At 42.4% G+C, this 16,725-nt stretch overlaps 1 protein-coding gene across 1 annotated transcript in view; it reads left to right on the top strand.

Moving 5' to 3' along the window:
- Positions 1–16,725, top strand: part of ephb6 (eph receptor B6) — a 43,929-nt gene that overhangs the window by 462 nt on the left and 26,742 nt on the right. Inside the window, exon 2 of the mRNA XM_039805777.1 lies at positions 13,243–13,307. Within this exon, the coding sequence (XP_039661711.1) occupies positions 13,243–13,307 (65 nt within the window). The remainder of the gene's footprint in view (positions 1–13,242; positions 13,308–16,725) is intronic.

Consider the following 16,725-nt stretch of genomic DNA (forward strand, 5'->3'; position numbering starts at 1 on the left):
CCCCTGCTTACATAGCCCTGTGTGCATAAGTTTTGTGTGTTGTGTCTGAGGCATCTGTGTGTATGCATATGTATGTAGATGCTTGTGTGTGCCACTGTGGCAGCACATCAGATGGGACTTTGTTGGCATCGAGGTGCCAGGTGCGTGCCGGGGCCTATCAAGCTCCTGCAACAAAAGAATATGGAAATGAGGCAGGAGACAAATGAATAATAAGTTGTATAACCCGTTTCTCTTTGCCTATGTATTTGGTGACCCCCCCACACACACACACACCCTTGGGTCATTCATGATCTCGTGGATGTGACAGCCAGAGACCCCTGCCCCCTCTCCAGTTCTGTTATCTGTACCCCTTGTCTTCACATTCTCGTCAGTTAATGTGTCTGCTCTTAACTGCTCACACTTCGTACATGGAAATATTACATGTCTTAAAAAGTGCAGGAGTGAGTGAGCGAGTAAGTAATAGAGAGAAAGAGAGAGAGAGACTAAGGAACTGTCTGGAAAAGCTGAAGTGTTCTGTCAGATCAGAGTGGGCAGACTTGAGAAATCTGACATTAATTTGATGACTCAAACTGCCTTTAAATGTGTGTGTGCATCTGTACATATGTGTGAGTGTGTATTCTTATAGGTGCATCTGCCTATACATAGCTCCTGCTCCTACATCCTGTCCCCAACACTTGAGAGGGAGTCAGCACGCAAATTACTTTCAAAGGATCTGGCTGCACGTTGGAAAGAGCTGCACCTGTTCATGCTCATCTCCCATTGGCTTTAGTTTACTGCGAGGTGTGTGTCAGTAATAGTCTATAATAGAGGTAACTTATATGTCAGCCTCATGCCACAGATTTGAGCTGCATTTGTAACAGATGGCCTGGACTAAGATGAGACAGAATGATAAGAGAGGGAGAGAGGCTGCACAGTGTTACTGCCCTAGTGACTCTGTTTGTGTAATTGAAATAGAGCTCTTAGTAATACAGTATTAACCCAATAGCATGGACGTCCATATAAATCCACATAAATTGAAACATCTCGTTATGTCACGAAGGGAGGATTTGGTGTCTGCTTCAGCTTTGATCGCAGTAATGACATGTCTGTCTGGACTGACTTGCCACCTGATATGTTTTCTGTCTGTCTTTCTATTGTTTGTCTACTGCTTTTAAAGTATATCTGCGTATCCACCACTAACAGCCCCTATTTTTGTCTGCTTTCACACCACAAACCATAAAGAAGTGTAATTTTTAGCCTTCATTTCTTGCCGTTGAGAGTATAAAAGCTAGCTTTCTGCCGCTTTGCATGCAGACACTACAGAGCGTGCGAGTGACAGAGTGTTTGATTTATCACTCTCGCTAGCTGCCTGTGTAAGTGTTGAGGCCTTCGCCCACATGCATTGTTGATGTGAGGTATTGATGTGAAGTCACATGGCTGGCCTCTAAATTGTTGGATCTGTGTCAAAGATTGCGTGTTCGCATTGGATTAATACACAACACTGAAAGGGAGGTCTGTGCAGGAGGCACACCTGATGTCCCTCCAGCTCTTCCAGTCATGGATGAGTGGTGATGCTCACTGAGCCATGCATATCCTGAAATTAACCTTATATCATTAGTGGAATTTATGTCATACCCTGAAATGTAATTTAATCAGATTTTCTGATTTCGCCAACAGCCTGCACAAACAGTAGACTAAAATGTTAATAGGAACAAAACTGATTAAAATGTGAATGACTTGTTCTGTATAAAAAAAAAACAATCAGGTGAAATTGTTTGGCAGGTGTTATCTGATGTGGTGGAAAATAACTGAATAACCCAGCACTGCACTTAAGTAGCCTACAATTTGTAGTATTTTACTTTTACAATATGTTCTACTTGTACTCCACCACATTTTAGATGGGAATATTGTACTTTGTTTTTTCGCTACTTAACTGTGCCCAGAACCGTTGTATTTAATACATGTAAAAATCAAGACACATTTTGGAGGGATAGATTCGGCTGCACACACAGCTCCCAGGAGACCCAGAGTCGATCTCAGCTTCGCGGGTTACATCAACTTTAGTCTCGCTTTTCCAGACCTTGAACTTTAAACTAAACCAACATAAGGTGACTCCTGAAAGTAGTCATACCCATGGCTAATGTTAGTAAGCTAGCTAAGAACACATAACAGCGGTATAAAACAACTTTGGAATTACCGGAAGTCGCATTTCTTCTCTTTTGGTAGAAGCTAACCACCTCCACTCCTGCGCCAAGCTAGCACGTCCTGGACGCAATATTACATATATATAAGGATATTACCATTGACATATGGATATTATGAATCCCACTATGGCCACGCCAAGACCCGCCCTTCAATAGCATTTATTGGCCAGGTAACATAACCCATTTGTTCAGGTCCTATCCCCTGACCAATCGGCTATCCTAACCTTAACCACTCGAGGTGAAATGCCTAACCCCAACCAATCAGGCTGCTTCGTAGGGCGAGTCTTGGCGTGGCCATAATGGGATTAGTAATTTTGCGTCCCGGACCCGTCTATCAACTGAAGGCAAGGCAGACAGAGAGACCCCACTATCTAACTCATGGTAATACAGCGAACAAGCCGACGACTAGTCAAAGTAACGGAGTGTTACTGAACTTACGTTAAAGTAACTGTAATATAAATACTGAATTACAAATTGAATCCCTCACACCGTTCATTACTGGGAAAAGTAATCACATTAAATGTTACTGCCCAACTCTGGTGGTGACTTCCGGCCGGTCATTTGCATATATCCATGACTTATTAGCAGTTCCACTTCCGTTCTAAACTTGCCAGATGATTTCACTGTTTTAGGCCTAAAGATGTAAAAATTAAAATTAATATTTCACAAAAAACAAAGAGCACATAAAAGTCTGAAAAATTATTACAAATGTGTGTAGCAGAACTGCTACTTATTGATGCTTTAGTTTTAATAATACAGCCCAACTAATACAAGCCAATACTGACATCAATATTTGGAAGTTTTCTAAAATCTGAAAACAGTACATTTAAGTTTTTAAGATTTTAAATGCCGGATTTACTGATTACACTTATCTCTCATGACAGAGTATTTTTACATTGTAGTACTGGAACTTTAAAGTTAATTAAAGGATCTACATACTTCTTCAGCCACTGGTTATCTGTAAAAAGAAAACCACCATGCGGTATAAGCTTTCAGCCATGTTGACATTCTCACTTTAAGGTCATCAGGGCCCTCTTTCCTACGTCACTTGTTTCAGGCTTTAACAGTATATTAATTAGGCAGATTACAGTCCTTGGTCCTGGGTGTAGTAAATCGCCTTTTCAGGACATGATGAATTAGGGAAAGTGTGATAAGAAAATAAATGGCATGCTTGTCACAGTGGGAGTTAAGTCCTGCCTGCACTGAGCTGCAGAAAGAGAGAAATTACATGCTGGTGTGAAGTGGAAGAAGCAGCATCCCCATCATTGACTCTGCGTTCATTTTAGCAGTGTTTTTACGTGTAATTTTTAAAAGCAACATTATTTTCTGTGACTGTTGAGAGCTCTGTAATTCCTCAAATGAATGATCTGTTTGGAACTGGCCGATTGCTTGGCCTGTGGTAGGCTACTGCTGCTTGTAGAATTCTTCAAAACCAAATTGTTCCCCAAAATTACTTATAGAAGGACCCCAAACCACTTAATATGCAACTCCACTGTATAGCCTACTACTGACTTATTGATTTACCTGACAGAGAACGTTGAAGATTCAGAATATAACCACAAAATATCACAATGAAAAATTAGCGTCATGGACTCATGGCAGTGCGCTACTCACGTGGCCCGTTATGAAAGCTAATCAGCACCTATCTGCGTTCATCAACCACCAGAACTGGACTGTTTGTGTGTGCGCAGAGAGAGATAGAGAGAGAGAGAGTGGGTGTTGTCTCGTGTCGTATGATCGTTAACGAATTTAACACTTCAGCAGAGGTGTTCCATTTTCATACAGGTTTAGTGGCTTGATGGTTAACGGTGAAGTAGGGGATTTGATTCGCGGGGCTATTTTGGCAACGGTATGTTATTAGAGTTGTAAGTTAGCAGTAGACTTAGGCCCTGTTTACACAACAACGCTCACGGGTGAAAACGGCAACATATTTTATCAGATGTGCCTTTTGTTTAGACAGCGACAGTGTTTTTGGGGCTTAAAAACGCAAAAAAGTGATACCACCCTCCAGAGTGGAAATCTTAAAACTGCTCCACCATCGCGTTCACGTCTAAAGGGTAAAAACGCAAAAGTCTGCGTTCACTTCTGATGTTTCAACACCAGCCTCTATTGTTGTTGTGGTGGCTGGCGACCCACCCCATATTTTGTTACATAAATCAAAATATAGAGTGATTACTCGCCCATGGCCACTCCGCTGTTGGGTATCCACAGCCTGCCTATACTTGGTCCGGATGGCTTTCAGCTTTGATGATATCTGACTTTTACAGATAGCGTCTTTCTCGTGTGGATATGACGTCCCTCCAGGTACAGGATACTGCTGAAAAAATGTGTCTATATATTTTGACTGACTCCCAGTGCACGCCCTGTTGTGCCTTTGTAATCTAAGATTGTTTGGAGCAATAACTCCACCTCCTCGTCTGTCCAGACAAAATTATCAGCTTTTGTTGTTCGCTTTGCCATGTTTTGGTTTCGCGCTACTAGGGAGAGAGGTAGAAGTAAGGACTTGGTGGTGTTGTGTGGCAGTGCATCACACTACCACCTAGCCGCCTGGTGTACATTGAATTTCACACACTTTTGCGTCACCATATCCACGCAGATTTCCCCCCAAAACGTTGTCTAAGAATAAAAAGTGAGAACGCAACGCCACTTTTGCTTCTGCCCGGTTCAGTTCTGAGATTTTCTCGCATTGCACAGTGCTGTGAAGGAATAATCTCAGAGATTACATTATGGTCTGCCTCTGTTTAGAAGTGGTGAATGTAGGCTACAGCTCACAGCAACTTAATACTATATATGTGTCTGGCTTTTGTTTGATATCTAGTTTTGGCAAATGGCTTTTTATTCAATTCAATTCAATTCAATTCAATTTTATTTATAGTATCAAATCATAACATAAGTTATCTCGAGACACTTTACAGATAGAGTAGGTCTAGACCACACTCTATAATTTACAAAGCCCCAACAATTCCAACAATTCCAGTAATTCCCTCAAGAGCAAGCAGTGCGACAGTGGCGAGGAAAAACTCCCTCTTGGGAAGAAACCTCGGACCGCAGGCTCTTGGTAGGCGTTGTCTGACGACCGGTTGGGGGTGTGATGAACAGTGGCGATAGTAGTCACATTAATAATGGAACAGTGACTGGATGTAGCGGGAAGCTGCAGGGTTCAGCAGGACGCAGCATGACATTGCAGGGCATCGCTGAGCTCAGCAGGGAGTGCAGCAGGACCACGGCGACAGCTGCAACCAGGGTCTTGGTGCCAACGTTTCCAAGGAAATACGGCTGGGGGAAAAAAGCATAAGGACTCGGGGAGTAAACTCCCCAGAAGCTAGGATTAGTAACAAGCATTTCTGGGATGGGCTGCACACAAATAGTAATAGTAATAGTAACAGTAATAGTAACAGTAATAGAAAGGGAGAGGAGAGAGCAGCTCAGTGTGTCAAAGGAAGGAAGTCCCCCGGAAGTCTAGGACTATAACAGCGTAACTATAACAGGTAACTAAGAGAGACAGGTCATAAAGGAGAGGTAGCTTTTTCGGGCTTAGAACTCTCCCCCTGCCGGATCTGGCTTGGCTGGCCTGCCTCCCTCTACTTTGTTATGTATTATTAATCTAACAATTATGAAGAGAAGCAGTTGGGCCAGTTAGGTGAACACTGCAACTCCTCACTCCCTATCTATAAGCTTTATCAAATAGGAGAGTTTTAAGTTCATTCTTGAATGAGGTGACAGTTTCTGCCCCAGACCCAGATCGGAGCTGGTTCCATAGGAGAGGAGCCTGATAACTGAAGGCTCTGGCTCCCATTCTACTTTTAGAGACTCTAGGTACCACCAGTAACTCTGCATTCTGGGAGCGCAGTGCTCTAGTGGGACAATAGGGTATTAGGAGCTCTTCTAGATATGATGGTGCTAGACCATTTAGAGCTTTGTAGGTCAAGAGAAGGACTTTAAACTCAATCCTGGATTCAACAGGAAGCCAATGCAGAGAAGCTAATACAGGAGAAATATGATCTCTTTTCTTAGTTCTTGTGAGAACACGCTGCAGCATTCTGGATCAGCTGGAGAGTCTTAAGAGACTTATTTGAGCAACCTGACAGTAGGGAATTACAATAGTCCAGCCTGGAAGTAACAAATGCATGGACTAGTTTTTCAGCCGCCTTTTGCGTTTGAGACAGGATATTCCTAATTTTGGCAATGTTACGAAGATGAAAAAAGGCTGTTCTTGAGGTTTGTTTTAGATTGGCATTAAAGGATATATCCTGATCAAAGATAACTCCTAAATTTCTAACAGTGGTGCTGGAGGCCAGGGCAACACCATCCAGAGTAGCTATATCTCTAGATAATGAAGTTCGGAGGTGTTTAGGGCCCCGCACAATAACTTCAGTTTTGTTAGGGTTTAACATCAGAAAATTATAGGTCATCCAGGATTTTATATCCTTAATGCACTCTTGAAATTTTGCTAGCTGACTGGTTTCGTCTGGTTTGATTGACAAGTATAATTGGGTGTCATCCGCATAACAGTGAAAGTTAATTGATGTTTTTTCTATAATATTGCCTAGAGGAAGCATATATAAGGAGAATAGAATTGGTCCAAGCACTGAGCCTTGAGGAACCCCATGGCTAACTTTAGCGTACTTGGAGGATTTATCATTAACATTCACAAATTGAGATCGATCAGAGAAATAGGACCTAAACCAACTCAGAGCAATTCCTTTAATGCCAACCAAGTGTTCCAATCTCTGTAACAGGATTGAATGGTCAATTGTGTCAAATGCAGCACTAAGATCTAGTAAAACAAGAATGGAGACAAGACCTTTGTCTGCAGCAGTTAAAAGGTCGTTAGTAATTTTCACCAGTGCCGTCTCTGTGCTATGATTCTTTCTAAATCCTGATTGAAAGTCATCAAATAAACTGTTGCTATGTAGAAAATCACATAACTGATTAGCAACCACCTTCTCAAGGATCTTGGATAGAAAAGGAAGGTTAGATATAGGTCTATAGTTTGCTAAGACCTCAGGATCCAGGGTGGGTTTTTTCAAAAGAGGTTTTATCACAGCTACTTTAAATGACTGTGGTACATAACCTGTTAATAGAGACATATTGATCATATCTAGTAATGAGGTGTTAACCACCATATCTAGTTTTGGCAAATGGCTTTTTATTGAGTTTCCTCTTAGCGAAATAATAGACACTGAAAAGTGTAGGGCCTTTTTTTCCTGCCAACAATATTCCACAACAATCGCGATGTTCCTTTCAGCTTTCCGCTCGTGCTCTAGGAAAGTGAAGAAAAGTTAGTTTGCCACCCGCTGTTGTAAAGCGTTCTGCATGTGGCGTCTGCGTGTGACATGCAGGTTACCTTCCCCCCAAACCTGTCCCCAAACACGTACACACATACATAGCCTACATACAGATACGTCTAGCTTCATTAGATAGATTAGAGATTGAAGCTGGTCAGGTGGCTGCACACAGGGGCGTAGTACAAAATCCTGGGCCCTGTAGAAAGGCATTCTCTATGGGCCCCTCCCCACATCCACAGCTATTAATTATAGCATCTTTTTGGGCCCTCCTCACATGAGGGCCCTGGGTACTCAGTCCCCTTTCCACCCCCAGTCCGACATCCCTGGCTGCACGCCAAGACTCTGCTTTGAGTCGGTAAGTGTCATGGCAGATAATGTCACAGATAATACGCCTGTGCGGACAAGCAACGAGTTAGAGCCAAAATGTAATTGAAAGATGAACGCGTGGTATGGACTGCCGTGACAGAGGAATGTAGTATGGCGTTTTGAATTTCACATTAAAGCTGCACTTGGCAGTTTGCATGTTGGCATCAACTAAACAGTGAGAGCAAAGTTTGATTGTTGAAGGCTTCACTATTTAGAAATTATTACACAATGAGATTACAGTAAACTGATCTCCTCTCAGATTTACATTCCTTCTTAGTAGCTGTTGAGGGTGGAGATGGTGATGAAAATATGTTTGTAGCAGGTTCTGTCTCTGATAAGTAGGTCTAGATTTCTTTTGAGGGAGAACTCAGTGCTGGTTAGAAGAAACTTTTGTATTTTGCTCTTAGGTTTGCGCTTAGGTCACACATTACTTTCCTCCAGTGAACATTTAAGTAGGAGGGAGGGACAAAGTTCTTTGCTGTAGGACCGTTAAGGAGTATTTTTTCCAAAGTATTTATTGGGTCTCATTAAATTTGGCTTTTTTCTTGACAAATCCAAGCCTTCCTAGGCCTAAAATACACAACCAAAAATCCTCTGAGAAGAGGAGAATGATGTCTAGAAATATACATTAACAGGTTAAGAGAATGGTTTGACTGTATTTGTGGAATAGGCTTATTCGCAGAGTTAGATGGGAAGATTGATACTCCCTAAGATGGATTTGAACTTCTCTCTCAAACTCTCTTTTTCATTTGTTATTATAAAACCATTCCTTTCACTTTTTGTGTGTACAACTAAGTGCAATGCTATCAAGGAGAGACTCTCTAAAAAATGTGCATTGTATGTGTTATCCCCATATTAAAACAATTTCACATCTCCCCCCCTCTCTATGACTCTTCACTCCGCCTTGGAGGGTAGCCGCTTGGAACGAGGTCAGACAACATGAACTAGTTCTTTTCTAGTATAACCGGGCCCTAACTCATGTCAAGAAACTGAATAACCGTATTTCCCAAAATGTTGACCTACTCCTTTAGGAGTTACCCAGAACCACACCTCAGACGGTATCCTAACCTATTTTTGCAAATGTCTTGTAATCAAGGATGAGAGTCAGTTTTGTGAAATGTTCTCCTACTTGTGCCTGTTGCTGCCTGTTCAGCGACTCATTGCAGACTCTGCTCTATCATCTAACCTGGCTTAAGTGCTGTTTGTTGCAGCTGCACTTTCATTCAGCTTAACCGCCAGAGAATTTTTTGATAACTCCATTTGACATGTGCATGCTTATTTCTGGAATCGCGTTAATCCCCCTCTTTCCTCACTCCTCCACCCTCCTGCTCCCTCTCTGTCTTGGCCTATCACTCTCTCGTTGTGGTTGTTTGTAATGATGGTTTGGTGTAGGCCTTGTCCTTGACTGACTGTCTGTGGGTGGGAGCATCTGGAGCGTATGAAGAATGGGTGGAGATGGGTGGATGAGTGGACAAAAGACAAAACACGACCTGACCGCTGCTGAGAACGCTTGGAGGCACTGTGGGAATTTCTGGTGAAAATATGCGTGTGCTGTGCATGTGTGTGTTCCTGTAACTTGCTGTTACCTGTGAGCTCAGTGACTCTGTGTACTCTCTGCAGGTGCATTTACTTTAGCGTTAAGGCATATTACACACTCACACCCCTCTAGCCTACGTTAATATTAACACCAAAATTCTTTGCTGGGTGTCAAGGGGTCTCTATTGCCTGGAAAGTGTGCGGTAAAGTAGCATACATCCACCGTCATAGAGGCGTGACATGAACAACAGCACTACACTTAGCGCTGGAGTGTGGATGCATGCATGGCCACACAGAGAGGCAAAGTGTTGGGCAAAGAGAAATGGATGGAGAGAGGGTCACTCAGCTGAAGTGAACACTCCAGCGGCAGAGGGGACAGTCATGAACTAATGCAGGTCACCTCTGCACAATAGAAAAGAGCATTTACACCCACGCCACACAGAGAAGGAGAGGGAGAAAGCGTGAAAGTAGTACATTCATATGCACAAACAAAAATCTATCATCCCCTTCTCCTTCCTTTCTCATAATCCTGCCCTTTTCTTTCTATTGTCTCCTCTTTTCCTAAACAAACAGCAGATCTGGCATCAATAATGGAGCAGAGCGTATCTCCTTATTTAACGTACAGCGATGCCTGCTGTCACTTTTTAGATGAATAATACACACATGCAGAAAGGGGGGGGGGAGAAAGGGACAAGGGACAAGATGGAGGTAGAAAATGGGGAAAGGTAGGGAGTAGAGTGAGTATAAGACCAGAGTGGAGCAGGAAGTCGTGAGAGACGCCGTGCATTAACACAGCACTCAAGTCCAGATTGCAGACTCAGCACTTCTCCAAACTGTCAGGGACAAACTTTGAGTGTCTCGGCCCTCAGATGGACCAATGACAGAGATGCTGTAGCGCAGTTGTTGTCTGAGAGTTAAATAAATGGGCTTTCACTGCCAAGTGGACCTGCCAGCAAATCCTTTTCTTTTGTTCAACTTTGTCTCACACACACACACAAGATCTGGTCACGATGCCTCAGCTCAAGCTAATCCTTGAAAGGTGTGTGCAACACGGCACTCAACGCTTATCTTAGGATGTCGAGGTGAATTATTCAGCATGTTAATGTCACGCAATGAGACACGCATGAAGCTCTTTGAACATTCCTCCATGTAATCCTCATGTACTGGTTTGTGGCGAATAGAGCAGAGGCAACGTGCAGACCTGGGGTCCCCAAGGCCTCACGACAAGAAGTTAAATAGTAGAGGCATAAATATTAATGTCAAAATAGTTTGCTGTATATTATTTATGCATGACTCTGCCCCGAAGCAGAGGGTTAATTGAATTTGGAATGACACATTTGCAGCATTTGTGTGTGTGTGTGTGTGTGTGTCCTTATCTGATATAAATAGGATGGTGCTTAATGAGGTCAGAATGCATGATATATGAGTGTGTGCGTTTCATGCATGACATGTTTGTACACATATAGATAAAGTTTATTCCTCTGACAAATGAAGGATGATTCATGACAAGAGACAGAGAGCTTGGAAAGCTAATCAATAGGCTGTTTGCATGTCATCACACACACTGGCAGGTGTTTTTAATTATTTTGTCCACCCCTTTTTTATTAATGAGGGAAGGCTATATAACAGAAACATCTCTCTCTATATATAATGCTACACAGTTCACCACAAACTGCATCGACCATAAAACCATCAACAGCTAACGTTATAACCTCCATGAAGGGAGGATTTACTGCAGCACTGTTGTATTAGACTGCATCCGTTTGAGCTAGGTGTGCCTAATAAACTGGCAACTGATTGTTTATCCTGTGATAGATGCATCATCAAACAAAGTAGCAAAGGTGTGCCACTAATGGAAATCGCCATTCTTTTGAAATGCCTCACACATCCTGGCTTGGTGGATTTAGTCGTCAAGCTGTCCAGACATACGCTGCACTAAAAACTATTTATTCTGATGCCTGTGGCTGCATGTAATCCTTAGCTGTCACAGTCCATTTGTATTCTTTTCTTGATATAAATCATATCACTCCAAAATCCTGGAGGTCTTCCATGGAAAATGTGTGAATTTAGTAAGATTGACATAAAGACAAGCTAGTGGGTGAAAACAGATAGACAGACTGGAGGGGAGGGGCTTGTAAAAGAAAAAAGAGGAGGGAAATGAAGGATTGAAGGATTTGTAAAGTCTCCATCTGTGAGTATAATCCTAAAAAAAGAAATTGGTTTACAGCACAGTCAGAGAACAGAGAGGTGGGGGTGAGTTTGTGTCATAAGTCACAAATGATATCAGTTTCTTGTTATTTGTTTGATTTATTAAGAAGACAGAGGGATTCAGTGTGTGTGCTCAAGCCTGTACACCTGAGAAATAAAAAAATGGAGCTATCTCCGTGAGTCACTGGTGTTTTGGTGAGACAGGGTACCTTTTCAAGTCCCATCCCGTGTCTGTGATGATTATGTAGATAATACATCTCTGCTGCTCTTTGCCTGCTTGTCAGAGAGAGAAAAAGAGAGCCTTCTTTCTCTCCGGTGAACGATTGTATGACGTGAAATGGAAACGAAAGCATAAAATTTGTATGACAACAATGAGAAAAATTATTTATTTTTAAACACAGGCGGATGGCTGCTGCCTTTCACAATGCTGTGTGTGTGTGTGTGTGTGTGTGTGTGTGTGTGTGTGTGTGTGTGTGTGTGTGTGTGCGTGTGTGTGTGTGTGTGTTGTGTGTGTGTGTGTGTGCGTGTGCGTGCGTGTGCGTGCGTGTGCGTGTGCGTGTGCGTGCGTACGTGTCAACAGCCCTTTAGGTGATTAGTACTGTGCTTAATGAAATCAGGCACTGTGTGTTTTTTCTCCATTAACTCCGTCTGTGCGAGCATCAAATCTTGAAGTCTGATGTTTTTGCCACCTCTGCTCTGTGTGCACGAGAAACTTTGGCCTGCATTCAATCGGTGGCTCCTCAACAGAACTGAGCACAGACTGTGCCAGACTGAAGGAATGGCAGCAACCACGGTTTTGGAATACTAATGGAAATTCAAGGGCTTCAGTTTTGTGTGGGAAGCTGCTGCCATGTGTCAGCATGCAGCACTCAGCATTAAAGTCACTGGGTGTGTGTCTGTTTCCTTGCCAGCTTGCTTTTTAAAGCACTTAAACCTAAAAGCAAATTATGAGAAAATACACTCCAACATAAAAGTCTATTCACATGCTTTCATTCTAGATCACTGGAAATGGGCAAATATCTGTTTAAAGCAAAAGCAAAAGGAAAAACAACACTAAACATATGGCCAGCCACAAAACAATGGTTCCTTTTGGGCCAAACTATAAGAAGCATCAGCTTGCTAAGTTTCAACAAGATGTGACATTAATGGTTATGGCCTTTTAAAGTTGGAAAATTTGACCTTTAATCACAGTGCCCCATCAGGTCAATCAGTTTAATTTTTTAAACACCAGAACATTGTGTCAAAATGCATCATCACTCAGAATCAGTTATTGGGTTTGACAGATGCACACAGCTGGAGCACTTCCTGATTTTATTGCAAGGGGAAGAAAAGGAACCTGGACCTGTTCCACTGCCAGTAGACTGGCTGCCAACTACTTGTTGTATTTAACAAAGGGATAAAAGACTGTTTAATTGTAAAAGCTCCCCCCAAAAAGAATACTTCACAAAGTTAATCTCAACTTCAGCGTCACTGGAGCACATCCATGTTTTCACACAGTCTGTGATTCAAGCCTTGCGACAATATCCCATGATTGCAGATTCTGTTTAACAGTAACTCTGCTCAAGTTTAAACTCTTGAGCAGCAATCATTAGCATTAAACTAAAAGCTGTACATCTTGTTTGTCTGGTTGTTTTCTCACACCTTGTCTTTGTCTCTGTCAGTGATGCTGCTGGACACAACAGAGTCTACCTCAGAGCTGGGCTGGACCACCTATCCAGACACGGGGGTAAGCAGGGAACTCTCTCTCTCAATGTGCTTTCCAGCTGTTGGAGCATTAAAGCAGTCATGTTGGGGGGCCAATGTTGCACACATGTTACACATGGTTATGTTTTGAGTGTAAGGTTATAATCACATTGTTTGTTGGGCATTGTAGTGGAACCCTAATGAGGGATTAAACACAAGAATGCATTACGCAGTTTTTACAAAACCGGTCCTGGTAGGTAACTGATGGTAAGGTAAACATTTAACATAATCTGCTGATTATTTATTTTTGGATTAATCAATCAATTATGTCAGAAAAAAGGCAGAAATACCCATCACCATTTCCTGGAGCCCTAGGTGATGTATTCAAATGTCTTTTTGTTGCCTGACCAACAGCCCAAAACCCAAAGTTATTCGGTTTACAATAATTTAAGACAAGGAAAAGCAGCAAAGTGTCACTTTTAATAAGTTGGAACCTTCAAATGTTGACATCTTTGCTTGAAAAATGACTTAATTTATTTTCAAAATAATTGCCTGTTACATTAAAGGTACTCTAAGTGATGTCATGCGGTTTTTTAGGCTACAACATTTTTTGTCACATACAGTAAACATCTCCTCACTATCCACGAGCTGCCGGTACCCTGAATACACTGTAAAAAAACGCGGTCTCTGTAGACAGCCCAGGGTCTACAAACGCCAACAAAAACGAAGTGGCCAACCTGGACCACAAAAACATAACTAACCGTGTTCCAGCGATCAGCCAATAACCGAAAAGAAGGATTTGGGATGGGGGTTGGGGGGGGGTTCGTTCGCTGAAGCACGGAAGGGAGGGGGAGAGGATGGGATGAGGAGGATGGAGGGGCGAGCTAGTCTCGTTTTGTTTGAAAATACTTTGAACATCAACAAGAATAAGGTCTCCCAACATCGCTTAGAGCACCTTTTAAGATTAGGCTACATTAACAGGGTTTTGGTAATGTTTTAGTAAAGGTTTGGTGAGATTCAAAATGATTATGTTTGTGTATAGAACAATGTAGTTACTCTGTGTATATTCCTTGTTGCTTCTCAACCGATCATAATTGACACAATAAACATACATATATCCTTTCCAAACTAGATTACAACATTCACCGTGCCTAGAGATCTCTATGCTATGCTATGTACATGGGTTGATTCTGCTTGTCCATGTCCAAGCTCTTAAAGTCTGCTAAAGTCAGTACAAACATTCACACATCAAAATCAAAAATGAGCACTGTAGTATTCGTTTTGCTTGGTGGCAAATTGTCTATGACTGCATTGATTGCAATGATTCAAATAAACAGCAGGAATTAACAGCAGGCTTCCAATAAACCTTATCTGCTATTTTTGCTGTGGACATCTCATTGCTACAGACAGTTGCTGTTCGCAGAAAGTCACAGATCTCAGCTTGAAGATTAGGATGAAGGATATAAATGTATATTTATGGGTTGGGTTATTTTGCAGGATGTTGACATTTGACATTGATTGGTGGAGCTTTTGGCACACAGTTTGAGAATGAGCAAGGTCTCACCTTGCCTTCAGAACATCCTTGCGGGCTAAAATGCTTTTTTCTATTGGTCTTTATGGTGATGTGGTCACTGATTGCAGTGATTGAACCACAGACCTTCCATTCTTGAGCTACATTTTATTTAAGGTTGTCGCATCGCCTTGAGCTGTGTAAATATGTGTGTGTGTATGGGAGGGGGATTACGTGTGTGTGTGTGTGTGTGTGTGTGTGTGTGTGTGTGTGTGTGTGTGTGTGTGTGTGTGTGTGTGTGTGTGTGTGTGTGTGTGTGTGTGTGTGCGCTCATGTGCGTGCTTGCGTGACTGTGTTAGGGTCCCGGGTCAGTTAAATCTGTTCATCTGTGAGTGATTGTGGCTCAGTTCTAATATGGCTCATAATTACACACACACACACACACACACACACAAACACACACACACACACACACACACACACACAAACACATCGTCTTCAGTCGAACTACATGTGAGAAACTGCAGGACAGCGCTACTTACTGTGGAGGAAATTCCTATGCATTACTCTACCAGTACAGAACAATATTATTCTTCGCCTCTACCCATACATGGACGATACGTAAAAAACATCTGATATACATTTAGAGTATCATACAGTGCATGAAATAAAAACAAGTCATAACTACCTTAATGCTACATTTATACATGCTAGCTTTGGCAAACAAGTGAGCCAACCATTACGACCGGCTTTCACAGAATTTCACGTTGGCAGCCCAAAAAGTACCAGATGAAAATACAGTAGTCTCACACCAACATCTGGCGAGCACACTCACATCGAGCCTTTTATCTCACCTTACACTAAAGTTTAGCTTTAAGCACTCATTATCAACCCAGTCTGGCCTCCATAATTGTACATGATGTGTGATTAATTAGGGCCTCATGTGTGTTACGAATTTGTGAACCGTGATGGTAGCTGCTAATAGAAGGCCATTCATTTGTGTTGTGTGTGTGTGTGTGTGTGAGAGAGAGAGAGAGAGAGCAAGAGAGAGAGAGAGAGAGAGGGGGCCTTAGTGTGTGTTTGCGTGTTTGCGACTTTGCGTGCGTGCATAAGCAAGTCAAGCATTTGCATGAGTTTTTTTTCTTTTTCTTTTTTTTCTCATCCCTGGATGAGAAGTACCTCTGAGATGGAGATATGGTTATTTGACCCGGGGCATCAAGCTGAGAGAAGTAGAAAGACAGACCAAGAGAGGGTGGGAGAAAGAGGGAGGTTTTGTGTGTGTGTGTGTGTGTGTGTGTTCTTTTTTTAACCCTTTCTTCACTTTTCTCTTCACATCCCATCTTTTCTTTTGCTTGAGGCTCCATGGATATTCTTTTCTGCACTCTCCTCCTATTTCTTCTTGCCATCTTTCCATTCTTTTAATGTACCGACAGGCAGCCCCTTTGCTTCTTTGTCTCTGCCTCTCTCTCCCTCTTTTAATCTTTCCTCCCTTTGCCCTTCACAGTCCCAGAGCCACTGGGTCTTTTCTTCATATTATTCCTTTTATCAACCCCCAACTCAATCTCCACTCTGCCCCTTATTTCCCCTCAGTGCCAAACCAGCAGACTCTCGACTTCTTACTGTTGCCTTTTTTCCCCTCTCCTTGGTTTCAAACATTATTCCTCCTTGTGTTTGCTTTGCTTTGTGTGTGTATGTGTGTGTGTGTGTGTGTGTGCGCGCGCATATGTTTTGGGGTATCTGTGCGTGCCTTTCTCAGCTTCTATGAGTTTGTCTGTGTGTCCGAGGCCTTGCCCCTCCCAGTGCTCTGTCACTGGAGAGATTGCGTGGTTCTCTGGCATTTCGGTTCAAATTAAATCATGAAGATGAGTCGTTCCTAACGCTTCATCCACCCCTCCTCCCCAGTCTGCCCCGTTTTTTTCTTTATTCTTTCTACATAAGGGAAGGAGAAAAT

Source organism: Perca fluviatilis, chromosome 7 (assembly GCF_010015445.1).
Source record: "Perca fluviatilis chromosome 7, GENO_Pfluv_1.0, whole genome shotgun sequence".
Classification (NCBI taxonomy): Eukaryota; Metazoa; Chordata; class Actinopteri; order Perciformes; family Percidae; genus Perca; species Perca fluviatilis.